At 42.1% G+C, this 18,826-nt stretch overlaps 1 protein-coding gene across 3 annotated transcripts in view; it reads left to right on the top strand.

The window, feature by feature from the left end:
- atad2b (ATPase family AAA domain containing 2B) overlaps positions 1-18,826 on the top strand; it is a 105,831-nt gene that overhangs the window by 35,252 nt on the left and 51,753 nt on the right. For 2 of the 3 annotated variants that reach the window (XM_034075909.2, XM_034075912.2), the window contains 5 exons: positions 910-1,045; positions 3,105-3,298; positions 3,373-3,532; positions 6,479-6,601; positions 8,836-8,964. In XM_034075909.2, coding sequence (XP_033931800.1) covers positions 910-1,045; positions 3,105-3,298; positions 3,373-3,532; positions 6,479-6,601; positions 8,836-8,964 — 742 coding nt within the window. The remainder of the gene's footprint in view (positions 1-909; positions 1,046-3,104; positions 3,299-3,372; positions 3,533-6,478; positions 6,602-8,835; positions 8,965-18,826) is intronic. The other variant, XM_034075911.2, reaches the window with a different exon arrangement.

The raw sequence follows: 18,826 nt of genomic DNA on the forward strand, positions 1-18,826 counted from the left end.
GTGCTTCAAGAATCGGAAGCTTAATAATAATAATAGCAAAAACACAACCCGCTGTGTCTCAAGATGCCATCCATGTTTAATTATGTTGCTATCGTGTTGGACGCACCACTAAATCAGGCGTACTTGTGGAGATTAACTTCATATACGCATTGTTAAAAAATGCCAGTTGCAGTTGGTGTTTCATTCCATTTTATTTGCTGTTTTTTGCTCTTTTGTGCAGGAACTGGATGTACTAAAACACTAAGACATTTTCCTTTTGTTCAGTCCATATCAAATGCCTGAAAGCTGAACAAAAATTACACGGTGATCACATCCTTGCATCTTAAAAGAAATGTATCTTTGAGGAAGTTTGGAGGATTTGCTTTGGTCAGGTATTATCTGCTCTAGAGATGACTGAAACTCCATTTTCTTCTCACCACTTTAGTAATGTGAAAATCCAACATTTCATCTGTTCGTGAAGTTGTGAACTTCTAATCAGTATGCAGAGTTTCTGCTGTGCTCAGTCGCACTTCTGCTTAATGTAGTGGCTGATAAAAACAGGCACAATCAGCTTCACACTGCCTATTATGTGACGAAACAAATTGGAGTAATCAGTTAAATCCAGTGGGTAAATGAAAGCGAAATAAAATATAGCATTCTCAGAATTTAAGTAATTTTTTACAGGGAGCTCAAATTAAGAAACAAAAGAATAAAAATGTGTTCATAGTAAATGTTAAGTGTTATGGCCTTTGTTATATTACGACAGAAGTTTAATTGACAGCCATTTTTTGGTTTGTTTACAAATGAGTGTTAATAGGGACACTTCCCGTGAAACGTTTACCAGCATACTACCTGTTTTTCTCTAACAGACAAACTGATATGGTGGTGGTGACATCATTCTCATCAACCGTCTCATTTATTTTCTTCCAGGTGAGGAGTATTTTCCAGAGGTCTTACGGGGAGGTAGTGACGCTGTGCCCTCCGGAAGAAGAGGACAGGAGGAGCTTCTTCTCTGACCTGCTGCTGGAGCAAGCAGCCAGGCCTCCACCACGCCTCAAGAATCAAGGTACCTACCATCTGTAATCAATTTGACATACACTTAGGAGGATACAGCTATGACTCCTCTCTGCTGTCAGAACTAGAGGGCAGTGTTGTCTGCATTTGATTCAGGGAAAGGTAAAGGAGCAGATGTTATTTCATTTGCAACATTATGTGTGTGGATAACCAATCACACATAGTGAAATGATTACATGTTGAGAATCTGTTCAATTTAGTTTTAGGAGGACACAAATATACAGATGAGGGTGTGAGTATATAATTGGCCGGGGTGAAACCTGTAGGGCTGCACAAATCCTTTTTTTAAATATTAAAATCACTGTAGTATCTATCTCGGTAAGCACAGTATTTTGCAATGACAATATATATTAAAAGTCCCGGGTTTCTACTGACAACAATTCTTGTTCGGTACATATCTTAAAACATCGCAACATGAACACAAATTTGAATGATAATGTTTCAAAATGATCAATCCCTCTTATAGCATAACAAAAGATCGCAATTTCGGTCAAAATAAATGCTAATAAATTGTGCAGCCCTAGAATCCAGTTTTTTCCTGGATATCACCATCCCCCACCCACATCAAAATAAGCAACCTTCTTCCAACCCCCCCCCACATACGACCTGCCATTGCCCCAGTACTCACTAGTCCCTCATCCCCGGGATCTGGTTCAATATGAGAGAACTGTCCACCAAGGCTTTCAAATGGAAATTGTGCTCGCTGTTCATCCTCAGTTTGCTCATTGATGCAAGGCAGGGGTCCCCCGCTGCTCTTCAGGGGTTCCTGCTTGACTAAGACTGCAGTCCCGCTTCCAGCAGAGAGACCGGCAGAAAAGCGGGGAAAGGAATTGAAACGAGGGGCCGGCTGCTATTAGCCATAATTAGAATCAGGGTTTGGATGGCTGCTGGTGAGCGAAGCGGTGCACGGTGCTGCGGAGCCTTCCTAACGATGTCTGCAGATGCCTTGGGCGAGGACTGGTGTCTTGGGAGAGGAGGAGAGGAGTTCTGCTTGCCTTGCATCATCACTCTGTCATTGGCCAGAGGCTTTTCCTTAGTGTATTTCAAAACCTGTGTTTGGGAAGGAGCATTGTTCTGTTATTTTTTTGCTGCTGCGAGAATCTTAAAACATGTTTTTTCCCCCCTGGGCTGAATAACTTTTAAGTCTGTGTTGGCAATGATAATAAAAGAGAATGGTCAAAGATCAGGTTTGAGTTAACACCGTCTGTTGATCACTTCCAGCCAGTGGGCATATGTGTGTTTTTATATTTGATTTGCATAGTTAGTGTAGCAATTTTTCGTGTGGTTGAAGTCTTTGGTTGCTATAGGCCAGTGGAAAATTAAAGTTAGTATTATAGGCATAAAAAGACAGAAATGTATAATTCTTTCTTTAATATAAACGTTTCTTCTGCCCGTAAAGTGTCCAAACCGGGCTTTTCTGGATAAGCGCATTTTTAAAACAGTCATTGTCCATGCCGGTTTCAGATGGATTATTTGTCACAGTTGCTCCGATCAGATCGGTTTCCTCCATTTTGTAGATTATTTACTTTTGAATCCACATAAACACATCGGCAAAATCCGGCTTACTTTGAGCATGTGTTTTAAACAGTTTAATCCCTTTGTGAATTGTTTCCACTTGCGCTGTCTTTTCATTTCTTCATAGAGCGGGAATCCAAATGAATTAATCCTGAGTCCAATAGCCATCAAAGTCACTCAATAGCGCTCCTTAATTACACTTTCTTCCTCCTTTAACAAAATACTTCACATTCATCCAGTTTGTGACAGTAGTTGTAGCTTTTTTGAGACTGTTGCGGCCCACCCCTTGTGTGTGTGTGTGTGTGGGGGGGGCGCAACTTCCAACAGGAGTCATTTGGGGGGGCTCTTGGGAAAAAAGGTTGGGAACCACTGCTATAGGCAAACGTTGAAAGTTTTATTACTTTGTTTTGTCTTTCGATCGCTCTTGGTTTGAGATTTCTCAGGCTTGTTCATGGATTGAAGGGGTGTAAAGACATTATTTAGTTAAAAAACGTCTCTGTTTTTGCCTCAAACTGTTTCTGCTTCTCCTCTGACAGGGAGGTCTGAAGAGGTTCTGCCAGCGGCTGAGGCTCCGGGGCCCAGAGTCCTGTCAACCGAGGAACAGCGCCGCCTGGCTGAGCAGGAGGAGAACACACTGCGCGAGCTCAGGCTCTTTCTCAGGGACGTGACCAAGCGCCTGGCCACCGACAAACGTTTTAACATCTTCAGCAAGCCAGTTGACATCGATGAGGTAAAGAGGAACTGCCCCACGCCCTGGTACCCCACTCACAGTTGACTATTAATAAAATGTACTTTGTCCGTTAGGTGTCTGATTACATGGAGGTGATTCTGCAGCCCATGGATCTGTCCACCATCATGACCAAGATTGACACCCACCAGTACCTGAGGGTGAAGGACTTCCTGCGAGACATCGACCTCATCTGCAGTAATGCTTTAGAATACAACCCTGACAAGGATCCTGGAGGTGAGGAGGAACAATTACACTGGCATGCACATGAATACACTCAGGAAATGTACACATGAAATGCAAAATATGTAAATGCTTGCACTGCCATCAACCATGTGCCTACTTGCATAAACACAATCTATACATTTTAAACATGAAAAATCAGCGAATTCACCCAAATGTTTTAGAATTTGGATTTGAATCGCAATATTATCCCTTAAACTGTAATTAGTAGTTATCTAAAATCAACCTGTCACACATCTTTTTCCCAAAGGAAAGTTCTTTAATTCATGTGATGGCGTATGACAGTCCCTTGACATTTAACTACCCAAATAAGTATGACCATGCGTCTCTGTAGTTACTGTTGTGTTCCATTTGGCTGTCATTGTGTGAATAAAAAGTAATTAGATTTAACATTTAATGACTTATGAATAGAGCTTCCAGGCAGTACAATTACAGAAGCTCGAGATGTTTTTTCTTTCTTTTTTTTCGAAAATTCGAATGAAATAAAGTGCTTACAGCCCCCGCTGAAAATACATTCCCACCGTGTAATTTATGCTCCGTGGATGAGAGAGGCTGCATATGCATGAACATTTAATTGTCTCTTGTCTTGCAGTTTGAATCAATTTTTACATCACCCTCCTTCTTGTCTCAGCACCTTTTCCCCAAAGCTAAATATGGCCTTCATAATGAGTGCTGGAGCACACATACTGTATGTGCACACACACCTTGCCATCACTTACTCATACATATGATTTAGATGTGCTGAATGGGGAACTATCTTGCATGGCGGGGAAATGCCCATGTTAAGAGACATGCATTTTTGTGTAAAAATGTTGTGAAGAGCATTTGTTGGTCAAACCTTTTCTTATGCCAGAGTCAAATCCCAAAAGAAAAAGATGTTCTTGTAATTCAAAACCACATGCAGTTGGCCTTTCTTCATTGAGATGACCATTGCAAATGTGGCTTTGTGTGTTTAGCGGCTTGCTGCACTCTCCAGGATATAGTCTTGCACCTCGCACTAATGGGAAGCAATTCTTTGTCTGCCCAAATTAATAAATCATATCTCTGTCTTTGCAGGCGAGGGTCATTTGTTGGAATGCAGGGGCTACAAATAACCCACTAAAGAAAAAGAAAAAAAATGCAATTAGGCAGTTTAATAAAAAAAGACTAACAAATCCCCCCCAGTGCTTGGCCCAGGCAATATGGCCCGGCACAATTAGTAAAAGGGAAAAAGTGCTGGGAAAAAAGCTCATTATCCCTCAGTGGTCGGTTTCTCCTTGTACTCCCTGCTATCTTCATCGTGCCGTCCTCCCCGTGCAATCATGTTCCTTGTCTCTTACCTCCTCACCTTGCTAAATAATTACTTGGTTATGTTGAAAGGCTGATATCTCCGTGCTCCGCGATGTGACTCGGTGTCATGAATACTTTGTTGTTCAGGGGAAATGCTGATAACAACGTTTTTACTATGAAAGAAGCGTAAGCAACGGCTTTGTTCCTTCCTAGCTGTTGGAGGTTTTGAGGTTTGGCAGGGCCCATAAGGGTTCTGATGAGCTCTCGCCATCCGACCTGGCCTTTGACTCCTCTTCCTCTGACAGGCATTTTCTCCCTCAATGCACGTACACAAACTGTCAGTAGAAAAACACACACACACACAAATTGCCTCCACTGCAATTAGGCAGCCTTCTTCCAATTAGACAAAGGAAGCTGGCAGATTGTGACCCCTCTGCCACTCTGCCTGAACTGTTCCCCCTCTGCCTGCCGTAATGAGAGACTGCCTGTTTACAGCGCATTTTAGCCTGCGTCTTCAGCAGCGTCTCTTTCCCTCCATAGATGCAGGAGCGGGTAAGAAGGAGGATTTTAATGATGCCTTGCTACATCTAAGGGAAAAGAGGCATAAGAGTTATGAAGGTGTAAGGAGTGTGAAAAGAATGAGTACGCATTACAAAATATTTCAGTTTGCACGTCTGCGTGTATGCACACACCTCTGTCTTTACTGGCTGAAGTGGTGGTATCAAGAATCTCATACATCTCTGACTTCTGCCCGCTAACACTTTTTACCAAAGCCAACTCGATCCTTTTTTTTTTTTTTAAACCTGTGAGAAAACGCTGCAAGCCCCTTTCTCACAGATACAGGGGAAAGGGGCGCGCCGCTATCAAGTCTAAGCCCCCCATTTACATACATGATGGGGTGTGGAGAACATGCAACCTCAAACTGCAAACTACAAGGTGACATAAAAAGGAACTCACATTTAACCCAATTTTGCCCAAAGACTATATTCAGTATGTCTAAGAGAAAAAGGGCAATTTGTTCTGATTTGTCTAAAGCCTTGAATTCTGGTAGAAATAAATTGTGATTTCCTTTTTTACACTATGTGCATGTTCCTATCTTGGATATTCAATTTGTAACCAATGAGTTCATACAGCGGGTACCAGATACCTGATTGTGCCTTTTGTAGTGTCTGAGATACAGCCATTTTCGTCTCTAACTGTATACAACCTTTGGGAACATGAGACAACTGTTTCCTTCTAAAATATGACTACAATTGCTGACCTAGAGTGCAGACCTCCGCCAAGGCAAAATGCCCCATCTTGCAATTTGAATGAAAGTTGTTTGTGTATTCCCTCCTTGTTTTCCGAACATTTAATGGGCCCTTTCTTGGCCTCATGCTACAGCCTTCACCACATTTCATGGAAATTGGGTGTCATTTTTCTGTAATTCTGCTGACAAACAAAACCAAAAACATAACCTCCCTGGTCCCAAACTCTAAACATTGTATGGTAAGAACAATGTACTTATTGTTCTGCTTGATTGGGCTTAATCAAGCCCAGAGAATAGTACCACGATGGGCACAAATGAAAATGTCAGAATTACTGGTTGAATGTCCTGTGTTATAAAACACATGTACTCACAGAAAACCACAGTGTCATGTGACCTTAATGTTATGTCTCTTCCTTTTTCAGACAAGGTGATCCGGCACCGAGCAAGCAGTTTAAAGGACACCGCTCACGCTATATTTGCTGCCGAGCTGGACCCAGAGTTCGACCGCATGTGCGAAGAAATCAAAGAGGCGCGCTGGAAGAAAGGTAAGGAATCATAAGGAACATGTCTTTAAGCCATTTTAACAACACACTACCTAAATACGTACACTGTTGTGAAGGTTAAAAGCAATTCCATTACCATGATCACCTCTTTCTAATTATACCTACTTTTCATCATTAATAACTTTTAAACCAATGCAAATATTATAATGTTTACATATTATTGTTTTTAATTGTTCAATTTGCACATTTTTACTTTAAGTTCTTATGTTTATAGAGATATTTTCGTTTAATTTGATCTTTTTATTTACACATTTTTAAATGAACTTCTAATAATTTGTTTCTTTTTTATTATAAAATGGAGCAACTGTCTTGAAACCCAATTTCCCCAGGATAAATTAAATACTCAAGTAGCACTTGTCTTCTAATGAAAGGCACAGCTTTGCAAAATCATACACTTTAATAATCGCAATTACTTGATAAATATTCATTCTTTTTGTTCTGCACTGCCCTCTTTATGTAGGGATGGTGGCCGAGCAGACCAATATAGCATACTAATGGCACTGGACTGTTTATCTAAATAACTGTTGAATAATGAGCCCTAGCCAGTCCATGCGTGTTTCCCCAGCCTGCTCTTTCTTTTTGTGTAGTCTTTGATACATTATCTCATAGAATGGAGACTGTCTTTTTGTACCACCGTATTACTTGATGGAGCAGTCCGTTTTTAGTGTAGAGTATGTGATGCCCGAGGCTCCAGTGTTCCAGACAGTACCTTCTGTGCTCGCTGTCTGCATGGTGCTCTGCGTCTCTCCACACACCAAACAGCCCCGAGCACTGCTGAGTGGATTTAGGGTAACTCTAAATGAGGTTTACGCATGTACACATGTTTATCTTCCGATATGGAGCATAGAGGCATATTTATCGTATGGTCACATGTATAAGCTATACTCGATAGAGCCCATGAGGTGAACTGGCATATCTTTATCTATCAGTCCATAGTACTTAATGTTCGGTCTGTACAGAGACTCAAAGCAGTGCCTATTCGCTTCCCAAGTCCCTACAGACTGAGCTACTGCCACCCCCCTTATCTGAGACTGCAGAATGTTACTGATTAATAGTTTTTGTTTTACCCTTTCATAATAATTAGCCATTACGACATGTCTCTCAAATAAAAAATAAAATTACAAATACATTCAGAAATCATGAAAATGAAGCTAAGATGTGAGAATAAAAATAAAAACCTTCTTATTTGTCTTAACTGTGTATCATGCATTTCTTTATTATAACCCCATATGTATATTTGTTTTAACTCTCCCAAAATTACAAGTTAATACTAGCATTTTAAACTTGTGAATAATCATGATTTATCACAGACTATTAGCGTGATTAACGCATTCAAATGTTCTAATCGATTGACACCGCTAATCTTTTTTATTATCCCTTCAATGAGATGAGACGCACATACATATTTCTTGAAAGCTCACGCAAGTATTGAGGGAACTGCACAAGACGAAGTGATTTCCCTTTTTTAAAAACATTATCTGTTAGCGCAGCCCTACCCCCTGAGGGCCCATTGACTTCTGACTCAAGCCACAGAGGCCCGGCTCTTCCGTGTCAACCGAGAAACTTATCAAAGGGGAAGCAATTTTCCGAAGCCACCCTGTTGCTTTTGATTTCCTCTTTTAGCAGCTAAAAGCACAGGATGCTAAATGAATATTCCAGGAGCAAAAGTCAACTGCCTGAGTGGAGGAATACAGCAGCGTACATATTTCATCTTCCAGTCAAGGTTTTGCTCAGTTCACCCAACACGCTATGATGCCCAATTGCGGCGGGGTTCAAAACCCACAGTGCATCTCGGGACTTTCTCCCCTGTGAGAAGATGAAAGGATCTGTGATCAACTTAAATATCACTTAATGTCAGGGAGGGTTGAAGTTTCTGATTGTCATCGTCTCGATCTCTGCTTTTCATTCCCGTGTGATTAAAGATGTCAGTCAATGGAGCTACTGTATCGTTTTCATAACGTTTCGCTGACTGACCGTATCACAACCCCTTGGTCATATTTGTCTGGAGGATCATATTTGTATTGGTCTGTCAGAGTACCTTCCTAGCCTCTTGTTGTTTATACACTCATACATATGCACACACATGCACTCTATCTGGCCAGCACTATATTTCGGAAGTGTTTTCCCAGTTACATACACACACGTGCGCAATTTCACAATGCACACACACAGAGTATTGTCTGTTGTCGGTAACTGATCCTCTGTGGGCCCCGCAGACCTCCAGGCGCCAGCTCAGCAGACGGAGCTGATGGGCGCCGTGGCAACCAGAAGGCACCACGCTGGAGCAGAGGAGCAGGCCAGGAGCAGCCCTCAGGGCGAGGCCACTGATAAACAGTGCACCACTAGTGAGTATTCAAAGCTTATCCAAAACTTCACAAACCACACAAACAATTAAAAGCCGCTACACTTACCGTTCTGAAACGACTGCTATAACTGGTTTGTGGCTCATGGCCAGATACAGAATTTTCTTAATTATGGAGTGGAGTAGATCTGCCTTTAAGCCTTTTGTCCTGAAAGATAAAAGCGCTTCTTAATAATCTTTTTAGGTTAAATAAAATACGAATCACAGCAGGGTATTTTACTTACTTTAAAACATGCCTGCAGAGGACTTAAAAAAAAAAAAAGAGAGCTACATGTTGGTAAAATATTGTTTTGGTAGAGACATTATCTAAACCATTGGCTTGTGAAATTGTGAAATATCACTTTAACCACTTTAGATATTTTCCCCATTTATTAAATAGTGTGGAGAGTGAGAGTATGAAGTAAAGGGTTGCAGTAAGCATTCAAACTATGGCTTTAATTGATTTGAAAGCGATTGCACACATGATTATTTGTTCTTACTTATTGTGTATTTATTTTTTGAAGAGTTACACCCCAAGCTCAAACAAACACAAAAATCACTTCGAACAGTGCCATGTACCTCTCTGTTTGACGAGCACACCCACAACACGTTGGCTCTCTTCCTCAACTCGTTTTCTGTCTCTGACACAGCGTCAAACAGCTGTGTTGTATTACAACTGTATACCAGATGTATGTGTGACACACACACACACACACACACACACACACACACACACACACACACACACACACACACACACACACACACACACACACACACACACACACACACACACACACACACACACACACACACACACACACACACACACACACACACACACACACACACACACACACACACACACACACACACACACACACACACACACACACACACACACACACACACACACACACACACACACACACACACACACACACACACACACACACACACACACACACACACACACACACACACACACACACACACACACACACACACACACACACACACACACACACACACACACACACACACACACACACACACACACACACACACACACACACACACACACACACACACACACACACTTCTCAGCAGTGTAGAAGCCTCACAGTGAGTTGCCTAATTAGCGGGGCTGCTCTCTTCTAACCACTCGGAACATGACCACGCCAAAGAGCAATTACATGCCCACTTGTGGTAGACGGCAGGTGCCTAAGGGTGAAGGGAGGGCCAGGTATGGGCAGGGGGCAGACTAATGAGGCTGTTACGGGAGTGAATCACAGGTAAGCGCGTTTTACATGTAATATGAAGAATGCCCTCGAGCCTCCACCTGGACAAAATAACGGTACATGATTTAGGCTAAAAGTGGCGCCCTTAACAGTCATCATGAAGTCAAGTATCCTAAGATAGTTATGTTTGGCTGTGGAAAAAAAAAAAATTATTATGAAGGGCAGACCATCTATTTCTATGTATTTAGTTTTTTTTTTTAGAAAGGGGCAGTTCATAGAAGATTTTTTTCTTCTCCCTGCTCCTTTTTCGCCCAATGGTGCGTTTGTAGAGACATGTTTTGTTGGCAATTATTGTACATTGGGTTTTGCGTACCATGAGCGGAACAAATAAAAATGAAATGAAAAGTACACAATCTAGATTAGACATACAAATGTGGACTTGGGGCATGGGTGGTAACATATGCTCTGACTGGAAAAACGATTTCCTTGTCTTTTCAAATCACATTTGAGGCCTTTCTATTTACGCACAATGTTGAGGTACTTTACCTGAGTATTTATTATTTAATGCCACTTAATTATTTTACTCCTCTACAATAGGAAGGCAAATATTCTACTCTTATCTATATTTATTTGACTACTTTAGTTACTTGTTACTTGTTCATATTATTATCTCATACAGTGATTCATAGGTTTTTCATTATTATTCTGAAATTGTCCCTAATGCAAAATGAGCACTTTTCCTTTTAGTACTGAATAGTAAACAACATTTGATGTCAATAATCATACATGTACACATTACAGTAAGATTTTGAATGCAGGACTCTAACTTGTAATGGAGTATTTGAACAATTTACTAATGCTAATTTTACTTACTTAAAATCCTAGCATTTCTTCCTCCACTGGACACATCTTCAACTTACTTTACGGCAAAGATGTTACCTAAAGTATTTAATTGGCTGAAGCATTCATAATAAATAATGTTCTTTTTATATTGGGCAAAAGTTGAGACATATTTGTGTGTGTGTAGTACAACTGTCCAACACAAGGGGGTGCTTGTCCCTCATGAGAGTGTTTCTCATTGAGTTCCTGCTGTGTGGGTAAACCGTTCCTTCTCCCAGGGAGATGGTCCTTTATTGAGAGATGAGGGCCTCTGTTTGCCCCCATTATTTCTGTATGAGTGGGCATGATGAAGTCTGCAGCTCACTTCAGTTTATCTTGTCCTAATAAGCCTGGAAAACAGCTATATAGGCAATTCTAAATTAAGTGTTCAATTTTCCCCGAGCATAATTCAGTCCAGGTTAAAGTAATGGAGCTTTGATGAAAGACTGTAACATTCAGGATGGATCAAGTCGTTTTTCAACGTTTTTTTTTTTTTAAATGTCAAAACATATTATTCAACGTTCTGTCTTATACTGGGGCAGTACACCAGAGTTAATAATAACTATAGCCGTATTTGCCACAGAGCTTATTCAACATCTCTGACTCGGTCAACACAAATTGGACCTCAAGAAACCTACATGTATTTAATTAACTTTGGCCTGTTATTGTAAAGTTGTATATGAAATTAAAGGTTGGGGTAGGTAAGTTTCAGAAACCGGCTCGAGATACACTTTTTGTTATATTCCATGGAATGCTCTTAACATCCCGATAGCAATGAATATCTTAAGTGCTTTGACAAAAAATCCATAAAAAAACGTCATCTGTAGAAGCCGTAATACTGGCCGGCTAAACGGATTGGATGGCCTACCTGCCTGTCAGCCTTCCATCGGGGCACAAACTTATCTCGTGCCCTCATTGGTCATGTGCACGTTCGTGAGTGTTGGAGGAGGGGCTCTATAAGGAAGTGGCAGATTTTCTCCGGTTGTGTATTTTCAAATTCTAGCGATCTCGAGCCGGTTTCTCAAACTTACCTACCCCATCTTTAAGTCTAGATATATTGGCAACAAGTAAACCTTTATTAATTAATTTCATTATCCTTAACAATGTGAAACAAAATGTAAAATAAGAGTACATGGTTATGTTAAAGTGGCCTATTATGCTCATTTTTAGGTTCATATTTGAACTGTGTGCTTCTATTGTGACATGAATACATGTTTTAATGTTCCAACAATTATTCATCATTATCTTTACAGCGCTGACTGTGCTGCTGCACCTCTTTTTGCGCTGGTTGGTCAACCGCTTAGAGATGTCCAGTCCCTTGGCCTATCACTAACAATGTGTTGTAGCGCTAGCCAATAAAAGTGCGAGTGTTACATAATGATGTCATTATGTTATGGAAGTAAACAAAGAAGTCCAATGGAGGTGTTTCAAAAAGGGGGGGGGGGGGAAAGAGTGTGTGGGTGAGGGACCATTTATATGCTCAAAAACCTGTATAACAATATAGGAAAGGTAAATCCCCCAAAAGCCCCTTTAATCAGCTAATATATGTGTAATCCACACAGACCTATATTTAAGCAATAGCTCACAACAGGCCGTGGTATATGCTCATTATATCACAGCTAAGGGGCGTGGTTCGGCCCGACGCGAAGCGGTTACCAAGTGTGGCAATATGAAAGAAAAAGACACACTCTAATTTATGCTATGCAACAACACTAACAGCTAGCGAACATTAGGGATGCTCCGATCGATCGGTCACCGATCGAGATCGGCCGATACTCACTCTCTACCGATCGATCGGTGCTCTCTAAACATGCCGATCGCGAGAGCCGATCGCATGACGTAAAATACATGACACTTTTCTCTGTGTGCGGCAAAACAAGCTCGCCAAAATGGCTTCACCGGTCTGGCATTATTTTAAGGTGTCCGAAAAAGACCGTAAAATAGCGGTATGCAACGTGTGTGAAGCAGAAATCCTGCAGCTCCGCCCGCCGGACCGGTGAGCGCAGCGAAACACACACACAGGGAGAACCAGACCGCAGTTCATTTCCTCATATTCCAAACGAGAAATTACGGTAGCAAATCACCCGGTTCTTTACGACCAGAACTATTAACGGGATACAAACCGGAGGAACCAGGCATGGAGGGAGGTGGCAGAGACAGTGGGTGAAACTGGTAGGTTTTTGCCTGTTTGGGGAGTTTATATATATATATATATATATATTGCTCGCATAAAATCCCTGGGGTTTTTTGCTTTGTATGTCGGGGGCGGGAGATTCATGTGATTGGTTGTTGGTCGCAAAAAATCCCCAAGCTTTCAGACACGCCCAGCTCCAAGATTTTCAAGATTTTTGAAAAGCTGCTGTGTGGACGTACCGTAAGAGTTAGACCTAACACACTTAGCTATTTTATCTACCTCTGGAACAAGCTAAACTAGTTATTATAAATATATGTATTCTTCATTGTCGGGTCACTCATTACTGGATCAGTGAGCTGCATGAGATACTGACAGGCTGTCAGGAGAGGGGGAGAGGGGTGGAGAGAGAGAGAGAGGGAGAGAGGAAAAGAGAGCGCTTCCGCTCATTTCTCCAGTGTTATTATCCAAAGTCAATATAAACTTGAATAATGTACATCATTTGAATGTAATAATTAAGTTGATTGTTGTTTGTGGAAGCTCCAGTGAATGAGCCCCATTAACTGAGTTTTAAACATCACTTTAAATGGAAGATTTAAAGTGATGTTTAAATCTTCCATTTCTTCCACTCGATCGGATCGGCGATCGGTATCGGCCGATACTAATTCCGGCGATCGGCCCCGAAATTGGCGATTGGAGCATTCCTAGCGAACATATTCGACAGAGAGCGTTGACCGATTATTTGGCTGTTTATTTACATTCATTTGTATGTTGCCGTTTATTGTGCACCCACTGAAAAACTGTCCAGCATCAGTAGAATGGCTTACGTGGTTACTTGTATAGGTTGAGGTTGTACTAACTAGGCTTGGCGTGACAAGAATATTGCTCCACTTGCTCCGGTCCCCGAGATCCGGGTTCCAGTAGCTCTGGAGAGAGCTTTCGCACCTGTGGCCACTAACGGTCATAATTTCTCTGCTTTGTTTCAAGACCCGCATCAGAAAGCTCTTGAATGCTGGTACTTTTCCAGTTGGTCTACCTGCTCTTCACTTAGCTCTGCATGTCGTCGTTTAGGTGCTTTTTTCTCTGGAGATAGGCACTGCTCAATCCACTCCTCTATAGTAAGGCCACCCCGGAGGTCGAAGTTAAGTAAGGGATAAAGTGCAGCGAGGCGGTCATTATGGGTAAAAGAACACCCGACAGGCAGATCAAAATTAGTCCGTTGTTACCGTTTGAACTACGTAGCAACTGGTTCGATAGCATTTTTGCGAACCTTTTTGATTACAGATTTGAAAACATCGTTGCTTGCTTTAAAAGTAGCACAATTCATTATGTCAAACCTTGGAAAGTATCTAGATATACCTGCCCTAATGCCAAAGTAACTGGCAACTGAATATGTTTTGCCGTTTGATGTCTATGTCTGTCCGTTACTTCTCCGCTGTTTTCTTGTCCCAGTTTGAAAAGCGAACTGCATGCAGTTTGCTTTTCAGCCCAACTGTATACAGTTAAATCGACCGGACTTCTTTCTGCCTGCAGATGTGAGCGTCCTTAACAACGGTCAATAAGTCCTTGCTTCACATTATCCCTTACATGTTTCCATCTTAAGCTTTGTTAGTTAGTTAGTTTCGTAACGGACGTAATGTAACAGTTGTAACGGTTGTAGCTTTTTTTTCGGACTACAATTATACCCGTTATATATGCTCATTATCACGGCTAAGAACCAATCAGATTGCTTGATTTGACTTGTCCGTTTTATAATCTTGTTTTTAAAGGTGACAGCCAACACTAGGCCTGTACATGCTACTTTAAGCTGCTCTTTTTATCTCCAGAGCCAAATGTCACAGATGCGGACCACCAATTTAGAAAACTCTTGGGAGAGTCGTTATCAGCTCCACCAGAGGCTTAATTAATTAAGCTAACTCAGCTGATTAATTTGTGACATCTGCAGCCTGTTCTCACCTGGAGCACCTCAGCAAGGCAGCTATTAGGCTAATTGATCACAGAGTCAGTCATGTCTGGAGATGTGACACAACATCATAATAAAAGCGCAGTGCTTCTACTGGGAGAGAGGCATCCTGTCATCGATCCGGTACTTTATCATTCAGAACATTCAAATATAACACAATAGAAACTCACACACACTGGTGACTGAAGTTATAAGAGTGTAATGTTATAAGGAACAGAATACTTTAGGTCCGCTAAAAGCATGTGTCAAAAGATTGAGAGAATCGTACAGCTTTTTTACCCTCTGTCACGAAAAATACACATTTTAAGGGACATTTGGACGTTTCCCTTAAGCTAGTCTCACTGGATCGTAGAAAGAAGAGACATGTTACAAAGGTTATCCATTATGAACTAAATGATTAAATTACAATAAGGCTTACAATGATAAGCTAAGAGTCCCTTTACAATCCTTTGTGCCAATACTGAATAAATAAACTGTTGCCCACTGCAGCCAGGTCATTTTGGGGTCGTTAGCTTTCCCTTCCTCTTCTGTGAAAGGTCAGGACACATGAAGGTTAAAGTTATCCTCGATCATTACCTGCAGGGGAAAGCCTATCTGGGGCTGTTTTGGTATCTGCACTTCTATGGGGCTTTTATCTGGGCCACCTCTCCCCCACTCCTTCCAGCCCTCTTTTCCCACTGCCTAGAGCTGAGAATTGCCCGTGACAGTTAGATATTCAGGAGAGTGGTGGCCGTGATGGGATGCACCATTTGGAAACCGTGGAGGAAGTTATGCAAAAAGCTTTTTGAAGACTATTTCTGTATCGGGTGTTAAAAGCAGTGGCTGCGGATAAGCCTGTTTAGATGGATGGGGGCAGCCTCTGCCACTGCCAGGTCAGTCAGGGCTAGAAAGATGGGAGACCTCGCTGCTGTTGATGCACAAGAATACAGGAAGAAGGATGTGGTTTCCATTAGCCTGCATGGTTAGTCATGGTTTTCCTGCTCACAGATCTTCTCTCTCTCCTCTCCTCTGTCACTCTCTCCCTGGGGGGGCAGAAAACCTGATGCCCATTACCTAGGCCACAGCCCTGGGTTCATTTGTAGTGCATCACCACAAGGATCTGGTTCATATGGAGTGCCTTGCTTTCATTCATAATTAACGCCTCAGGTTTCTCACTCATGACTGTTTTTGCAATCTCGATCAGCTGTTTTTTCTCTGTTACAGTCAGCTAAATATTAATGTCAAATTTTTGTTCAGTTTTTTTTTTTAATGTCACAGTCAGACTTGAGTCTTGTTATAATTTAGTATAGACCTTTTCAGTAGTTTTGTTGCCATGGTTCACGAGTGTCCTTCCACTGCAAGTGGATTGTCCTTACTCAACTGTTTGTGGAATAAAAGACTAACAATGCAGGCGCTGCGTAATGTGCCCTCCTCACCACTCAATAGTGCGCCCCAAGGCAGCAGCCACCCGGCTCTATTCATGCTACTGGAACACTGCTGTGCATGGCCCATCTCTCCCTTGCCTTGTATCTCACAGTAAACGGACAACTCCTCTTCCCATTGCCAATATCAATCTATCACTAGACCTTGATGGGATATTTAAAGGCATAATAAACACTCCTTGCTTCCTTTTACCTAGGGCTGAAGTAGTTCCTGCATAAAAGGATGGCCTGCATTTTTGCTCAGGACAAAAGGACAATGGGCAAACAGCCTGTGACATGCACTGACAAGGAAACGGGTCAACAAGGGGGCACTTCTTCGTTTAAGAAACTCAAAGCACTGTTGCAGACAATTCTATTAACGTGATTTTCTCATCTCTCTGCCTCTACTGTTTACAAGGACGATGGACCTAAGACACTTAGGCGGGAGCCACACGGGAACGGTAACGCAAACGAACCAAATTCGATATCCAAAAAGTCTTCAGTCCACACGCAGTAGGCACCAGAAACGTGTCCTTCCACACGAGACCGCTCGACCCGCTGGAGACGCTGTAGTACATATGCCGGGCCTGTAAGTGGCGCAGTACTTCCGCCACAAAATACACCAAAAGCAGCAAAGAAGACTTCCCTAGCATGGTTGCCATGGTTGCCCTTCTGTTTATTCTCCGCAGTGGATTTAGCAGCAGAGGTGGGAGAGGCAGGGCTCTGGTTTTTTTTCTCCCTCCCCGAGGCAAGCGTGTGCTCCTGCTGTAAATCTCTCCGGTAGTCCACCAACAGATGAAAAACACCCACCTCTCCGCCTCTCCCAAGGGACGAGGGGACCGTGCGGCAGAGTTTCCATTATAATCTTTTTTTCGCTGGTCAACATGTCCGTTAAAGTTTAAATCGTCCGGACAAAATTAGAAAAGTGCCAGTCAGAGGTCTTCTTTGTTATTTATTGAGCTTTAAAACAAATTGATAACGACTCTATATAATAATAATATAATAATACAAAACGGAGCCTCTCTTTTCCTCCCCATCTTCTGACAGCCCAGCAGCTGATCTCTGAGCAGGAGACGTGGGGAGAGGCGGGGCTATTGCTTCATTGTTATCAGAAAATTATCGTATACGGCGTAGACACGGAGCCGTTTGGCCCCCCTGAGCGTTGCATCCCCAGATCTACCCACCTTGGGACCAGGGTTTTCGCTAGGATTTTTTCTCGCCGGTCAAATGTCCGGGCAGAATTTATTTTACCGGACTAATTTGAAACTTACCGGTCATATTTCAATAATAATAATAATAGTTGTGTAGCAGAGTTTCCGTTAGCAGGTAATTACCGGACTATGAGCAGATATGCTTCAGTTTAAAACTCAGTTCACGGGGCTCATTTTTATATTGCTTCAGTTTATAATCGTAACGGATCGAAACATTCAGATTCATTTTTCAATAAATGATTCCACAAACAACAAACAACATGATTATTACATTCAAACAAACTACTTGTAGTAGATAACGTACATTATTCAGAAGTTTACATCAACTTTGAATAATAACACGGGAGAAACGGATCCTCTCTTTTCCCCTCTCCCTCTCTCCCTCTCTCTCCTGACAGCACGTCCGTTTCTCATGCAGCTCCTGCAGCGCTAAACAGAGGGCGGGGCTTCAGGTGATCCTGCAGAGCTGCGTGTCTCGGTCAGACTCAGCAGCTGATCTGATCTCTCTCTCGCTCCGGTTACACTTCACTCGCGTTTCTGTCCATATCGATCAGATCCAGCTCTCCTGATCGGCCTTTATAGAGAGCACCGATCAAACTATTAAGAGTGAATATCGGCCGATAATGACCGGCGGCCGATCGATCGGAGCCTCCCTAATTATTACCAGACATTTTGACCGTCAGGTTTTGAATTTACCGTTTTTTTATAAATTTTACCAGCTAAAAACCGGTAATTACCGGCTAACGGAAACCCTGCTTGGGACCTGTTATCGTTATCTGCGTTTCCCTGTCGGCCTCGTGTGGCCGAACCGTCTATATGATAGAGAACTGTAGCGGATACGACCGTTACCGTTCCCGTGTGGCTCCAGCCTTGGTGAAGGGAGAAGTTTAACCTTGAAGCCGATGTGCTTTGCGTGCTAGCTTGATGTCCTCAACATCTATTATTTGTTTTGCTTGCAGAAGCTAAATACCCGTTGTTGCCATTAGGCGCATTCACACCGCAGTACTTTTCCCACAAATGTTCATGAGAACTTAGTTCATG

The sequence above is a fragment of the Pseudochaenichthys georgianus genome, chromosome 24 (assembly GCF_902827115.2).
Source record: "Pseudochaenichthys georgianus chromosome 24, fPseGeo1.2, whole genome shotgun sequence".
Classification (NCBI taxonomy): Eukaryota; Metazoa; Chordata; class Actinopteri; order Perciformes; family Channichthyidae; genus Pseudochaenichthys; species Pseudochaenichthys georgianus.